A 15,402-nucleotide genomic window follows, 5' to 3' on the forward strand; every position below is an offset into this window, starting at 1 on the left:
GGCTGGGGGCAGGGTGGACTGGGACACCCCATTCCTGCCGAGCTCCCGGAGCTGGGAGTCCCTGAGCAGTGTGCACTCTGGCCCCTCCCTCCCGTGCCCGCCAGCAGGCACCGGGGTTTGTCCCCCACTTCCTCCCTCCGAGGCCACGGGTCTAGTCTCACCGTCCCCCTCTCCCCGCCTTAAAGCTGCCCTGGAGAAGCTGGAGGAGCACCTGAGCGTGCGCACGCTCTACTTCATCGCCTACCTGGCCTTCGGGCTGGGCACCGGGCTGGCCACGCTCTCGCGGAACCTCTACGTGGTCTTGTCCCTGTGCGTCACCTACGGGGTGCTCTTCTCCACCCTGTGCACCCTGCCCTACTCGCTTCTCTGCGACTACTACCAGAGCAAGAAGGTAGGACTCAGCCCTACAGTGGCCCCGAGGCAGGCAGAACTCAATCCAACGGGCCTGGGGAGGTGAAAAGGTGGGGTGGGGGCGGTTCTCGTGTGCCCAAAGTATGAGGAATTCAAGATGGCGACCACATCCAGCTCAGGGACCAACCTGGTGTCTCCCTACACCAGGTATCCTTGACCCATGCCCCTCTACTGACTTTGGGGCCACCTGATTGCGCAGGCAGGTCCAAGCCCCTCAGTGTCTTGGGGTGAGGGGCACCTCGGGCACAAAACCCGGCAGTCGCGACAAGCCACGTGCGAGTGAGGTTTTAGAAGTCGAGAAGGCGCTGTCATGCAGCGCCAGGCCTGTGGAGCCCTGGGCAGGGCCTTGGACTTGGTCTTCAGTGACCAAGTGGATCTGGGGGACCCCTTGCGGATGCTTCACAATCACACAGCCACGACGCCCCCCGCTGGGAGCGTGCAGCGCAAAGGTTGAGTAGGTCCCTCAAGACGTGAACCTCACGGCACACCACTTTAGACACACACAAGGTGTGTTCACGGGAGGCCACGCCCCCTCTCCACCCCCTCCCTCGCCCCGCCCTGCTTTGGCCAAGGGTCTCGCCTGTTCTGGATGCCGCTGCCGGCTGGACACATAGTGACACCCCCCCCCCCCACCTCCCAAAGTAGAGCTGCCCCAGACCTTTCCTAGGCTGCGGACCTCCCAGGAGCTGCTGGTGGGGTTTGACTCGCCAACCTTCTAGTTAGCAGCAGAGCGGCGGCGCACCTCGGGCTCCCTACTGCCCTGGGTCGTTCCCACGAAGGGACCCACACTCTGACGGTGCCCATTCGCCATCTGGTTTCCGCGGTCCATCCGTGCCCAGACGGGCATCAGATCGTAGGTCCCTTCCGGTGGCCCACCCGCCGCGCCCCTTCTATGCTGCAGCCCGCCCTGGCCTGCGGAGCGTGCAGATGCGGCGTCGCCGGCTTCCCCAGAACGCCTTACTTTGGAGAGCGAAATCAGCGGAGAGTTAACACACCCAGCTGATAACCTGAAGGCTGGAGGTTTGAGGTCCATACCCCCGCCCCCACCTCAGGCACCTCGGGAGAAAGGCCTGGCAATCTGTTGCCAGTAATCAGCCGCTGAAAACGGATCCTAGCACACACAGGGCTCGCCGGGAGTCGGTTACAGGCTAAAGGAGGCGGGGTGGGGACAGCAACATCCGTGCGGAACCCAGGGCAGTGCTGGCTTCCTTGTGAAGGACACCCCCCCCCACACACACACACACAAGCTCGGAGCAGTGGGGCGTCTAGCGGCCTCCTTCCTGCCAGATCCCGCCTCACGCCCCGTTAGTCATAGATTCTTTTGATGGTCGTCATCCCTTCCGAACACAAATATTATTAAACTCTTGGCTGTGCGCACCAGCCTGAACACTGCAGCCCCCTCCACCCCGCCGCCCGTGCGTGGGAGGCGCGGGCCTGACACAGCGCGCGGGTGCAGTGCGGGCCGAGGTAGGCTGACTGTCTCTTGTGACTCAGTTTGCAGGGTCTAGTGCTGACGGCACCAAGCGGGGCATGGGCGTGGACATCTCTCTGCTGAGCTGCCAGTACTTCCTGGCCCAGATTCTGGTCTCTCTGGTCCTGGGGCCCCTGACCTCGGCGGTGGGCAGCGCCAACGGCGTGATGTACTTCTCCAGCCTCGTGTCTTTCCTGGGCTGCCTCTACTCCTCCCTGTTTGTCATTTACGAAATCCCACCGGGCGAGTCTGCAGAAGAGGAGCACCGGCCCCTCCTACTGAATGTGTGACACACTACTAGCCGCCCCCACCCACCCACCCCCCCTCTGGACTCGGGCCTGTGCCCTGTCAGGGACAGGCCAGGTGGGGCAGGGATCGGAGGGGCCCCGGTGGGGCAGGGGCCAGGTTTCCCGTCGGATATAAATATTGTGGTAAAACAATAAAAGACAGCAGCAAAGCTTGTGGTGTCCCGCCGTGACTGTCTTTCCCGTCGGATATAAATATTGTGGTAAAACAATAAAAGACAGCAGCAAAGCTTGTGGTGTCCTGCCGTGACTGTCCTGAACAGGGGGAGGGCCCTGGGGAGCGGGCGGTGGGGACTGTAACAATCATTTATATCAGCGGTTCTCAAATGGGGCAGCTTTGCCCCTAGAAGACTTTGGCAGTATTAAGCTGTGGGAGCCCAGAGGGGGCTGACAGCCGGGGGGCGGGGCTTACACACCTTCTGGGCACAGGCAGACAGATGCTGGTGATGCTGCAGTGGAGGGAACTGGCACATCACCTCTGGGAGCAGGTCAAGGGATTCCTGCTTTCAGGCGCACCACTCACTCATCCGCAGACCTACTTTTACCAGCCTTCTTGCCACCCACCCACCCACCCACCCACCCGTCTACACTTCCACCTGCAACACTGGCTCTCACTTTGGTGTCTCAAGTGTAAGATGGTATAGTTGACCTGCTGCTTCCCAAATGCACGTTTTTTCCCCCATCAGCCATCCACGACTCTTTACTCTGATCCTGATCGTCTAGGAAAAGATTCAGGATATCTCAATGAAGTGTTAGCTAGCCTGAGATAGAGGAAGTGCATGCGGGCTTTATTTAAGGTAGTTTTGTGTCCTACTAGATATTTAGGTCAAGTTATACTGCACAAAGCGTCCTTTGACCCAATGATAGATTTGAACAGTACAAATTATAGGAACTTGGAATGTCCAAGTATCACTTCACCTTCATTAGGAACCGAATAGCAGGTCATTTCAGTCTGTTACCTTAAAGGGGGAGTGAGAAGTAAGGAGCCCTGACAGTGTAGTGAGCGGGTTATGACCGCTGTTGGAGCCCACCAGCGGCTCTGCTCCCATGAGGAAATCCACAGGAGAAGCTGCACGCCGCCCTATGGGCTCCCTGGGAGTCATAGCAGAGTACGTGGTGGTGGGTTTGGTACACGAAATAGACACGCAAATGTTCTGAAACATAAAATGGGTTTTCTGGAGTTCAAAGGCCTTTATTAAAATTACAATGTGCCAGTCTTGTTATAAAATGACACAACTTCTCCTTATTGCCCTGAAACTTTAAAAAGTTAGAATTTTTCTTAGAAAGGTTGGAGTCAACCTCACCGCTGAAACATTTACTGTAAAACTTGAAGCAAATTGTAGATCTTGAAAACACTTACGGCTGCCAAGAATGCTTACATGTTCAACACTCTAAATTGTCATCACATCTCCCATAAAGGTGCCCTTTCCAGGCCCCGCTCCACCCCACCCCCGCTCCACTGTGTTCTGGTTTTGCACACCCAACTTACCCAAAGGAAAACCCACCGCTGCATCTAATCGACCCTAACTCATAGGGACCGTAAAGCACAGAGAAGAAACGCCCTTGGGATTCCACACCTTTATCAGTCTTCTAAAGGCTGCCAAGTGACTGGGGGCTTCAAACCGCTGTTAGGATTGGCAGCTCAGTGGGTACTCACAGCCACCACGAGGCCTTAAACAGCTTCCCCTGGAAGTACCTTCATGCCCAACTCTTTTTCAAATATTTCTCACCATTTTTTTCTGTCCTAATCTGTGGGTCTGAATTGCTATGTATTTAAAAATAGGGTGGCAAATTAGTCTGATTTCATAGCTGCAGAGAGCGAGCGCTGTATCTAAGACACTAGAACTGATGCGGTCTCTCCATTGCAATGTTCAGGGCCTCCAGTAACCCCAGGAACAAGCCTAAAAACTAAGACACCTCAAGAGAATTCTTTCTTTTTCCTATCCATCCATTCAGCCAGCCACCTGCCATCCAGCCATCATCCTTCCATCTATTCATCCGTCTTTCCACACTACAGATATCCACCAGGTGTGCCCAGGTACTGGGCTTTGTCCTCATGGAGCTGACACGGGAACTGGAGAGGCAGCTGCTACATTGATGGCTCTTTGACTGAAGGTGGCAGTCAAGGCTGTGAACGTAACAAGAGCGCTGGGACTAGGGCTCTCCCACGGAGTGTGACGGCAGAGAGCAGTGTCTGAGGTGGGAAGTACTTGATGTCTTTTTGAGGTGTGACAGGGACAAAGATGCTTGGATCATAAAATGCCCCATTAGGTAGGAATGGCACCTGTGTGAACCCCATCCTGTCCTTTTGACTTGACGGTGGTCAGAGACTTGACAGTTCAGGAGTGCGGCCAGGTCAGAGGCTGGAACCCCTACCTCCTCATTCAGACACCCAAGTATCAACTGTTGGCAGGGGGAGATACAGACCTGCACTGCTTTCCAGCCCCGACTATGAACAGGTGCAGCAACCTTGTGGGCCGGTCCCCAGCACCCATCAGTGGACTTGGATGGAACTCAGACTTCTCAAAGCCCCAGGAAGCCCCTGCCTGTCGTGCTGACAACCGTCCTGGTGTGTCTGGGCGAGCTGTGGCCAGGTCACGGGGTGTTGCTGCTCTAGGACTGGGACTAGCAGACGTGGTGCTGCTCCCAGGACCTTTAATTCCTGTCCCTGAATTTAGGGAAAATACAAGACGCCCGAAACAAGCAACAGAGCCCTGGGCCATCACGGTGTGGGAGGAGTCAGGGTTCAGGGCAGGGAGCATGTCCCATCATCTGTGACCAGGATGGCAGGGAAACCATGCCCTGTGGGCACTCCTATCCCCACCTCCACTTAAGCTCAGTCTCTCTGCGAATACCTCCCCACTTCCCCCATCAACTCCACCTGTGCCTCCAGCTTGTCTGTGGCCACCTCTGGCCATGGAGGGAACTAAAGTCATGGGTCTGAACCTGTCCCTCCCCCCGACACCTTCCATAACTTCAGCCCAGTCTCCCCTACCTCCCGCTTTGGAGTAGCTGCGGCAGAGGGGGTTCTGCAGTCAGTGGGGCAGCCGCATCGCAGGTGAAGTAGAGGCTCCGCTACGCTCTCCTCGGACCAGAACCCAGCCTGGGTCCTTAGTCCCATGTTCCTGGGGTGTCCCCTGGCCCCGGTCTCACCACATGGAGGTCTTAGGGAAGTCTCCCTAAATATGCAGCGCTGGTAGCCGTTCTCTGGTCTGCTGGGTTTGCCCAGAATTGCTCAGATCTGCGAGAGAAGGGAGGTTCCCTCTTTGTGGCTTTGGCTTGTGGGCCTGGGTCATCTTCCTAGAACTTTCTAAGCCAACAAAGCTGCTTTTACCCATGGGGGTTATTTGTGCTGTACTTCTCTTTTCGAAGACTTGGCCTTCGCCAGGCACCTTGCAGAGCAAGCCACCCTTGGGTGGCTGAGGTTTCCCCCTCTGCCTCCCCACAGCTGCCTTGAACTTCAGGGCTGTTTCCACCAGGTGGCAGTGGGAGCCAAGCCACAGAGTACAAGCTCCAGGCCACAGGTCCAGCGAACCACAGCCGTCTGGTCCACAGCGCGGAGCACCTCTTGGAGTCTGACGGATTTTACCCCAGGCCCTGCTGATGGACTGGCCACAGCTACTTCTTGTGGAGGAAGTGGTCACCATGAGGAGCCCAGCAGCTCCCTGTAGCCCCTCAGGGTGTCCTGGGCTGTTATCTTGGTGGGAAATAGACCACCAAGTCTTTTCTCCCACGGAGGAACGGACAAGCCGGAACCACCGACTTTTCAGCTGGTGGTTGAGTGCTCATTGGTTGTCGCCAGGGCGTCTTGCCAACCACCCGTGAAGGTGGGTCAGTCACCCTGAGAGAGCACAAGGCCCTGGCCCAGGCCGTAAATGCTGGGGCTGGGGTGTGAACCTGGGACTCAGACTCCAGACCTCACCCATGTATAAGGGTCTGCGATGCACCCCCTCACCCCAAACCAACCGCCATGGGACAGCCTGTTGCGTGTGGTCCAGCAGCTACGAGACAGCACCTCAGAGCCCAATTCTGCAACTGGAGCTGACTGTCCTTTGGCAGATCTGGAAATCGCTCATGGGTGCCCCCCAGATACCAACACTTGGGCCTCTGCCTCTGAGGCAGCACCAACACTGGAGGTGGGGCAGCGGGAACCTATCAAGATATCGCAGTCTCATCAGGTGGCCTAACCCAGGACCTCCCCTGGGATGCTGGGAATGGGGTAGGGGACAGCCCTAGCACTGCTCCTACTTGGCTTCTTTTCTAGGAACGGCGGTGATTTCCCTCAAAGATCATCCGGTGGCAGTGTGTCCCATCATAGCTGGTTGTGCGCAGGTCTGAGGGGACGCCTGGCTTCTGGGAGGACGGAGCAGGAAAGCAGCGGGGCACAGGAGGGCTACCACGGGCTCCATCACAGCTCCTCAGGGGTGGGGGGCTTTGGGGATAGTTTTTGGAAGTCATCTACCATGAACATTTACTGAGCACCTACTGTGTATGCCCTGGGCACCTGCAGAGCAGAAAGATCCCCCAACCACAGGAACTCCTGTGCCAGGGTCCTGCCTACCCACCCAACTCCAGCTCTCTGGCATACCCACTCCTCTGATTACTAGGCACCCACAACCTTCACTTCCCACCCCACCCCTGCTCCTACCTTTGTTCTTCACACAGCTTCTGACTAGACCTTCCACAAATTTAAGAGGTACAGAACACCTCCACCCCTACCAGCCCCCGCCATCTGAGGGCCCTTGATTAGGCCTGGTTTACTTTTGTAACCACTGCCATCTGGTGGCCGGGACTAGGAGAAGTGATTTATATCCGTTTTGCTGCCCCTTCCAATGACTCAGGAGTAGACAGGACTGGGAATGGCAAGTGGTGACTGCTCATGGAAAACAGGTCCCCAAATGGCTCAACAGCTTCAAGTTCTTCCCAACACAGGAGGGTGCCCACAACCACCACCAGCCAGGCAGGACAGTGGCTGGGAGAGGGGAGAGAGAGGAGATGGGCCCTGAGATGCTCCTCCCACTCACTCTTCAGGAATGAGACACAGTTACTGCTCAACACCCAAGTGCTGTAGTGTAGCTTGGTTTTATTTATGTCCACAAATAGTTCAAAAAAATTACAAAATACTCAAATGGAGAGAACACAGAAGTCACGATTTCTGGGTGTCTACTGTTTACACTGTGTCATCTCATGGCAAACTACTCATATGTACAGTTAGCTTCAGATATATATAACACAGAGGGCCGAGTGTGTGCTCCGCACTGCTGCCGCAGCGACACCAAGCTACACCCGGACGACGTGGAACAAGGTACATATGAACACAGGAAAGTCAACCCAAATCTACAACCAAAGGAACATCCAAAAGGAAACAACTGTTGGGCTGAAAGACACCGTGAGGTCTGGGGCTGTCCTACGCAACCGTGGTGGCTCGGGGAGGACAGGGTTGGATTTGATGCTAGAGGAATCTCAGCGCTTCACCTTGGATCAGGGGAGAAGACCAGAGCTTTCCAAGAGCCTGCAGAGCCCTTTCTCTCTCCTGTGGAGAGACGCTGCTGGTGTGCGGTGGCGGCTGTGAGGGGCTCAGTGGACGCTGATGTTTGACCGGAACAAGCAGGATGGGGGTGGGGGGTGGGAAAGAGTGTGATGGCCCTTCCTGTGATGACCACACTTTCATGGGAGCTTACCTCCCTTAAGGAGCTAACGTTAAGGCAGAAATGGAATGAGCGAAAATGAGGGAAAAATTACTACAAACATTTCAACAAACAGAACATGCCCCTCTCTGTCCCAACTGAAGCAGCCCGACACTCAGTCCTGGCAATGGCCCTGATGCAGTTGAGTCTGTGGATTGCCTCCGGCCCTGGCCCTTCCTGCTGACCGACCTGAGCGCCCTCTCTGGGCAAGGGTCTGAAGCGGCCACCACAGAAGAGAGTCTACCATGGCAGAACTAGCCTTGAGAATCCGAGAGGAAAGGAACAACGGAAAGGCGTGTCCGGCAGCAGCGGGACATGGAAGCGGACCTCACAACGCCCCCGGCTTGGGTGAAAGTGCATATGCTAACTGCTGGGCATGGGGCAGCCCCCCGGCCAGGACCGCTTGCTCTAGGGCCCACTCCATCCAAAGTGGAACCGCTGGTGGGGGTGGGGACTGCTTCCTGACTCCACAATCCAGGGCTGGGCCTCAATTGGTTCCCAGTCTGATGTGGGCCACCTGCTCCAAGGGTAGAAATGTGAGCTGCCACCCTCATGTGTCAACCTCAAGGGCTCAACTCACTCAAAAGCAGTCTCTCTCTGTCTGCAGCAAGAATGCCGGGGCCAGTCCTCACCGCAAGAAGAGCCAGAGGACCCCGGGCAGTAGTCCTAGTACTGCCCCAGAGGCCGACCGCGAGCAGATGTGTTTGCAAGTATGGGCCCCATGTGTCTTTCATGTGCTGAGTTACTTGTATGCATTTTTCTAAAATTTTCTAGAATGTCTATGAAATTTTCATAGTAGTAAAAGCAAATTCATCCAGAACCACCAACGTGTGTACACACATCTGTAAGGAAATCTACAGGTAGACACACGTGCTTTTGGAGCCCGCAGAGAAAGGGTGGTGGGGAGCACACACACGCACGCCCAGAGCAGAATGAGGGGGCTTCAGCCGTCTGCACCACCGGCAAAACACATGCAGGACCAGACACAAATGACAACCAAGGCAGCCAAACAAAGACATAGCTTGTGACACTGTCCCTGCAAACCCCTGGACGCTCATTGCTGTGCCCGCATCTAGCCTCGAGCTCCTGCCCGCTGTATTTAGTAACACCCATTGGCTCCCTTTAATTAAAGGGATAATTATATATAACTTTTTATTAAAAAATCAACTCTGTATTCTGTCAATAGCTGGTAGGAATTCACAATTAGTGACATGGCTGGAAAAAAAATAGATCAAAATAGTAGTTTGTGGAAGGTGGGGGGAGAGGGAGAGGCTGTTCTAAAATTATTTATTTACAGACTTAAAAAGCCATGCTGCAGAACTTTCTCAAATTATGAAGATTTCCTACAATGTATTAAAATAAAAGATTTCTTAAAAATTATAGTTCTTGGACTCCAAACTCCTCTGCCGCCTGTCTACAAACCTTGTGGGTTTGGGAGCCCACGTAACCGAGTGTGTCTGCACAGTGAAGGGTGTGAGGTGGGTTCTAGCACCTACTGAGCAACTAAGGAAGGAAACAGAACGAAGGCCCACACCCCAGATCGCAGGGCAAGTTTCTGGTCAGTCCCGTCGTCCAGGACTCACCAAGTTTCTGGGGACTGTCATGCATGGAGACCCCAGCCGGTCTCGAGGAACCCTCTCTACAAACAAACACTAGGAAGCGGATACAGTTTAGTTGTGGGGCTTTTAAATATATAAAGAACTCTTTAGAACATACTCCTTTTGCTTTTGCAGCTCCTACTGTACGTAAAAAGTCCTGTTTCTCCCCCCACCCAAGAATTGGGGTTTCCACAGCCAGCGTTAACAAATAAATAACTTATAACTGCTTGTCGCCTTCTTTCTTCAGCCGACTGGAAAGGAAGGAGAGGAAAGGCTGGTTACGCATCACGTCTGGGCAGGTGTCAGGCGGCTCAAAGGTCCTAAGTAGTCCCAAACCACGGCCTGCACAGCTGACTGCCCCCTCCCCTCATGTGCATGCACTGCCCCACCCCATGTGCTGTGGCCTATAGCACAAGCAGACGGAGGCCTTCCCCAGCTGCCCGCCCTCACCTGTAGTAGTCCTCCTGACTTGGCAGGTGGCCGCCGTGCATGTGGGGGTGGCCGTGCAGCCACTGCTGCTCCATGGCCAACCTCTGCAGCTCAGCAGACTGCGCGTGCATGGCCTGCAGCTGGTGCGCCGCGGACATCGGGGGTGGGATGGCCCCGGGCAGGTCTCGGGGGTATGGGGTACCTGCCAAAATACAGCAGACTGTTACAGCAATGGCAAGGGCAGGCGGGCATGATGACTGCTGAGGCCCGGAAAGGGTCAGTCCACTGAGGGCAGAAGACACTCTGGCCTGCCCTTTCCAGGCTCCCTGCACACCACCCTCATGGAAACCAGGCATCTCTGTAGTCCTCCCAGGGCGCATGCCCACCTCTCCACAGGAGGCTCCATCACTGCCACAGTGCGGCTCTCTGAGAGTCGGCCTGCCCTGTGCACTCAGGAACGTGTGTGAGAACGTGAGTGACTGGGTCTAGGAGCAGACCTTGCCCCCTACCTGAACTCTTACCAAACACTGGGTGACGCAGCATCTCGTGCTCATGGGGTGGCTGTCCAAGCAGAGGGTTGGGCAGGGTGCCCGGAGGATAGGGGAAGCGGGCCAGGTGCGGGCCGGCGGTCAGGGGATCAACCAGTGGGTGAACAGGGCCTGCAGAACCTATGGAAGAACAAGGTCCTAGATGTAGCAGCCACCAGTTCATTAGGACTATGTAAACTCACATTCCTTCCACTCCATTGGGCACACTGCTTCCTGGTTGCACCCAGTTGTAGCCCACACCTGGCTACTATCCCTCTTCCCCATGGCAACTTCACCCCCCCGCCCCCATGCCGGCCAAACCACTGTGTGGTACTCAAGGGGCAGCACAGCAGGTGGTTCTCCTGGCAGTGTCCCCTCCCCTTGGCCCAGCACTGTTCTCTGGCCTGCTTGCCACACTCTACCAAGAGCTCTTTCCCCAAAATCACAGACTTGTTGCCCCTGTGCCCTTCAGTCTGGGCTCCAAGAAGGCTGTCTGCGTGCGGAATCCCGGGTCTCTCCTTCCAGCACTCTCCACTCCAGACACAGCCCTGGGAAGACTTCTACGTCGCACTGGGTATGAGGCTGGAGTCCTCGAGTACTCCACAGCTGTGCTGTAGCACACACACACACACCCCACCCCTACTTTCCCCCTCCCCATCCCACTCAAGGCCTAGCTGGGGACCTGCAGCCAGAGGCCCCAAGAGGCAGCTCTGGGGGAAGATAGACAAAGGCAAGCAGAAATGGGACTAGTGGTGGACACATCTGTCCCCCACAGGCCACCCACCTTGATGGAGGGGGTCCTGCTGGTGGAGGTGGAGGTGGGAGTGAATGTGGGAGTGCTGGTGGTGGTGCGGCGTCACATTGAACATCTGCAGCCGGGCCAGGGGGTCGCTGGTCAGTGAGGCCATGCGCTCGGCGTGGATACGCTCGGCTGCCAGTCTATCAGGGTAGCTCATTTCAGGCCGCAGCTGGGGGCCGGCCAGGGCCAGTCTCTCCCTCTCCAAGGGGTTCAGGCCCGGGTGGAACGAAGCAAAAGGGTGGGGGCCAGCTGTGGGGGGGATGGTGAGGGCGCTGTGCCGGGCGAAGTGCTCCATGGGGTTGGTGGCTGGGTGCAGGGGGTCCAGCTCCGGGGGCTTCACCTCAAAGCCCGGCTTCATCCTCTCCCGCAGCTCCCGCTCCCGGATCTCCCGCTCCCGGATCTCGCGCTCCCGGAGCTCACGTTCTCGGATGGTGGGGTCGACGTTGTAGAGGCCGGGCATGTGGTAGGCCAGCAAGGGGTCGGTGGGGTTGAGGGGCATGTAGAAGGGGTGGTTGCGGTTGGTGGGCGACATGACGTGTGGTCGCGCGTACTCGCTCAGAGTCCGGAGGGCAGGAGTGTCAGGCCCGATGTAAGGGGGCACAGCAGCAATGGTGGTGGGCGGGGGCTCAAAGGATGGCCGCATGTGGCCGGGACCACTGAGCTGGGGGTCGCTGAGGCGGCCTTCATGTGCTGAGCTGGACGCCTTCTGCCGTGGAAGAGGAGGACATGAGGGGTGTGTGCCAAGTAGATAAGGCTCCAAGTGCAGGAGATGGTCCCACCCTGGGTCCTAGTCTGAGCCCCAAGGTCCCTGCCAGGCCAGTCCCTTCCCCTGCCCTAGGGAGCAGGCAGGGTCCCAGTAAGAGCAAGAGGTGGGGTGGGGAAAGATGGGAGACCGCGTGAGGAGAGTGAACACTGACTAGGCAACAACATGCTTGGTGACTCCCCAGGGTCCCGCCCACCCTGCTGGCACCTGGTAACCCAGCCTGGGACAGCAGCACCATGCAGCGCTGCTGGGGGTGTGAGCAGGGCCTGGTCCTAGCCCTGCAGGCTTGGCTCTCCATCCTAGAAGCAGCCCAGGGATCAGGGCTTCAAACAGCAGACCCTCTGACTGCTACGGAGACAAACCAAGTGGTGCCTGATGCCCCTGTGGGCCTGGCCAGCCTGCTTCTTCTCACACAGGAAGTGGGGTTCCCGAAACCAGGACTCACGGCTGCGCGCTCAGCTTCTCGCTCCCGTTCACGTTCACGCTCCCGCTCTTTCTCCTTCTCCTTCTCACGCTCACGCTCCTCCCGGGCTTTCTGCTCAGCCTCCCGCTTGGCCTTCTCGATGGCCTCCTCCCGCTTCTTGGCCAGCTTGGACCCCGCCAGTGGCATGAAGTACAGGTCTGTCCGTGCGCATGAGTTGTAGCCCCGGTCCAGGTGTTTATAGAACCTGAGAAAGACCACACCTTTCACTGGGGACCCTGCCCATGCCTCACTGGCTGTGCCCTGCATGTTCGCTTGCCCACTAGCCCAGGCTGAGACCTAGGAGCCTTACCTGGCTGACTGGCTGGCATGACTGGGGGTATCCACCACAGTGGGCTCTGGGGACGGGCTCCTCGGTGGGGGCGGGGGACTCTCAGGCTCTTCAGCCTCATCCAGAGCCTCTTCTTTGATCTGGACAGTGGGGAGAGGGCAAGACGCACCCCCAGGGATGCTGCCCCCTGAAGAAACAGCAGCGGAGCACGGTGGCTGGGCTGAGGCTCCAGGTCCCGCAGGTGGAGTGGAGGTGGAGGGACAGGCTGGAGGGGTGACGGGAGGAGGACCCCCAGGGACAAAGGGGTGCTGAGTGAAGGGTGGCTGTGGGGGCACCTGGTGAAGCCCTGCTGGGGGGTGGGGGGCAGCAGTGGAGGGCAGGCTCTGGCTCTGGGTCAACACAGGAGGTTGGGCAGGGGAAGAGGGCAGAGGTTGGCTCTGTGGCATGAGCTGCAGGGGTGGCGGGTGAGCTGAGGGTGGATGGTGTGTGGACAGGGAGCTCAGGGGCTTCAGGGCTGGTGGGGGTGGAAGGTTGGCATTCATGGAAAAGGGGGAGGGCCCTGAGAGGTGAGGTGGGTGTTTGTGAGCCTGTGGGGCAGGCAGTTGGGGGATGGGTGTGGTGGGTGGGGGCTTGATGTGAGGCATGGCCAGGGGGGCTGGTGGTAGAGGCTGCTCACGTGGGGGCTGCTGTGATTGCAGCACTGCCTGAGAGGCGGGGAGCTGCAGGGTGTTGTGGGGGTGAGCTGCCGCCTGAGAGGCCCCTAGTGGGGCCTGGCCTTGGGTAGTCTGGGGAGGGAGACCGAAGGGCTGAGGGGGGCCTGGGTGCTGCAGTAGGGACCCGGTCTGCAGGCTATGAGGGCCAGGTGGGCCCTGGCTATGCAGGGGGGGCTGGGGACGAGGCTGGGCTGGGGCCTGGCCAACTGGCCCTGTTAGAGGCTGTAGTGGGGGGTGTGGTGAGGGTGGCCGTTGTGGGTGCAGGGCGGGTGCCTGCTGGATGAGTGTGTGGGGAGCAGGGGCCGTGGGGGCCTGTGGCTGGCTCGGGGGCTGGGAGGCTGAGGGGGAGCCCTGGGGAGGGCCTGCGGGGGCAGAGGGCAGGGGCCCTGGAGCAGGGAGCTGGGTGGCTCCTGGCGTGGCTGCAGAAGGTACACCAGCTGCCCCATTGGGAACCTGCAGGGCTGGGGGCTGGGCCTGCAGCATCTGCTGCTGGGCTGAGGAGTCTGAGTCACTCTCGTTGTCCTGGGGGCTGGGGATGCTGGGGGACGTGCTGCGATTGTCCTGGTCGATGTCTTTGGGGTCACTGCTGCCCTCATCATTGACGCTGCGGCTGTCAGAGCTCTCTCCCTCGCCCTCGGATGGTGAGTTGGGTCGGCTAATCTCCTAGGGCAGAGAGAGGAGGGAGGGGAGCTGCAGGAGAGCAGGGCGCTCTGGCCAGCATGTGGGTGCCAGGCACACAGTAAAGCCTGTGTAGTGCCTGGGTCCCCTGTCCTGGGAGTGTTGGGTGTTCCATTCCTAGTGAGGACCCAGGCTGGGGCTTCTCCACAGGCAAGAGTTGCTGGCTGTACTGTACAGGGGGAAGCTGCCAAACACACCTGGGTCTTGGTTTTCTTGGAGTTGGTCCTATCTGCCTCCTCTGTGTCTGAGGCCACCTTCTCCCGCTGGCGCTTGGTGCTCTTAAGAGGCGATGAGGCTTCCTCCTTAACCTTCTGCAATGGGGAAGCCCACAGGGCACGTGAGGAGATGGGAACGCTCCCTCCTGCTGAGCTCATCTCTGGAAGCAAGGCTGCCCGGGAAGGGGCCAGTGGGGGCAGGGAGTCTTTCTGAACAGGGAAGGACCAAAGGTCATGCAAGGAGCTCACTGGACACCTTTTCTGGGCCCCAGGCCTCCAATCAGTAGCCCAGTTAGGGTCCACTAAGGTACTGGGGTCCAAGTCTGAAGAAGCTGAACCCCAACTCCGGCCACCCAGGCCTTAAGGAGACTGAGCAGCCCCAGCTGCCACCTCCGGCACCTCACCTTGGCCGACTTCTTCACTGTCTCTGATTTACTGTCATTGCTGGAAGTGCTGGCGGCGCTGGGCGAGTTCCGGCCGCTGGAGCGGATGTCTTCGTTGATGGGTGAGGTTCGACCATCAGGGCTGGCTGGCTGCTTCTTCCGACCACTGCGTAGTGTAGACATCTATCCCGCAAACAGATGTCTGTTGAGAGCGACTCCCGCCCTCCCGCAGGTACCGCCCCCCTCCCCGAGTAGCCAATGCAGGCCCTGCTCGAGTGGATGAGGGGCTCACATAGCAGAGAGTTCTCAGCTCCACAGCGTTCACTTCAGGAGACTTTCCTGAAGGGCAGGAGGCTGCCCCACAGCTCTCACACTGACGTGCACACAGCCATCACTGCGTCACCTCCCCCTTCCTGTTGGATCCCCTAGATTGGCCTATGCCCCCTGTGGTACAATGCTGAGTGCCCACCAGCCCCTTCCTGGATGTCAGGAGCCATGATGGGACAGCATGGTCCCGGAAGGAGAATGTTTCACCCACCTACCAGCACACCTGGGGAGAACTCCACCCGAAGAAGAACCCACCCAAAGTCTGTCACATTTGTGACCTGGGAAAGTCTCTTTATGGGGGGTATGTCCCAGGAGTACCCCAAATTTAAAGGCATACCCACTGG

The 15,402-nt window shown here is 57.9% G+C and overlaps 2 protein-coding genes across 9 annotated transcripts in view; one reads left to right on the forward strand and one right to left on the reverse strand.

Annotated features, from left to right (window-relative positions):
• The window catches only part of SLC45A1 (solute carrier family 45 member 1), a 32,079-nt gene extending 29,680 nt beyond the window's left edge, over positions 1-2,399 (forward strand). Inside the window, exons 8-9 of the mRNA XM_075550639.1 lie at positions 186-391; positions 1,906-2,399. Coding sequence (XP_075406754.1) covers positions 186-391; positions 1,906-2,172 — 473 coding nt within the window. The 3' untranslated portion in view covers positions 2,173-2,399. The remainder of the gene's footprint in view (positions 1-185; positions 392-1,905) is intronic.
• A 4,854-nt stretch (positions 2,400-7,253) lies between these two features.
• RERE (arginine-glutamic acid dipeptide repeats) overlaps positions 7,254-15,402 on the reverse strand; it is a 535,168-nt gene continuing 527,019 nt past the window's right edge. For 7 of the 8 annotated variants that reach the window (XM_075550645.1, XM_075550656.1, XM_075550649.1 and 4 more), the window contains 8 exons: positions 14,753-14,914; positions 14,331-14,444; positions 12,764-14,118; positions 12,436-12,658; positions 11,213-11,933; positions 10,423-10,569; positions 9,923-10,103; positions 7,254-9,723 (listed from right to left, as the gene is read on the reverse strand). In XM_075550645.1, the coding sequence (XP_075406760.1) occupies positions 9,690-9,723; positions 9,923-10,103; positions 10,423-10,569; positions 11,213-11,933; positions 12,436-12,658; positions 12,764-14,118; positions 14,331-14,444; positions 14,753-14,914 (2,937 nt within the window). In that variant the 3' untranslated portion in view covers positions 7,254-9,689. The remainder of the gene's footprint in view (positions 9,724-9,922; positions 10,104-10,422; positions 10,570-11,212; positions 11,934-12,435; positions 12,659-12,763; positions 14,119-14,330; positions 14,445-14,752; positions 14,915-15,402) is intronic. The other variant, XM_075550652.1, reaches the window with a different exon arrangement.

This window comes from Tenrec ecaudatus, chromosome 1, assembly GCF_050624435.1.
Source record: "Tenrec ecaudatus isolate mTenEca1 chromosome 1, mTenEca1.hap1, whole genome shotgun sequence".
NCBI classification, from domain to species: domain Eukaryota; kingdom Metazoa; phylum Chordata; class Mammalia; order Afrosoricida; family Tenrecidae; genus Tenrec; species Tenrec ecaudatus.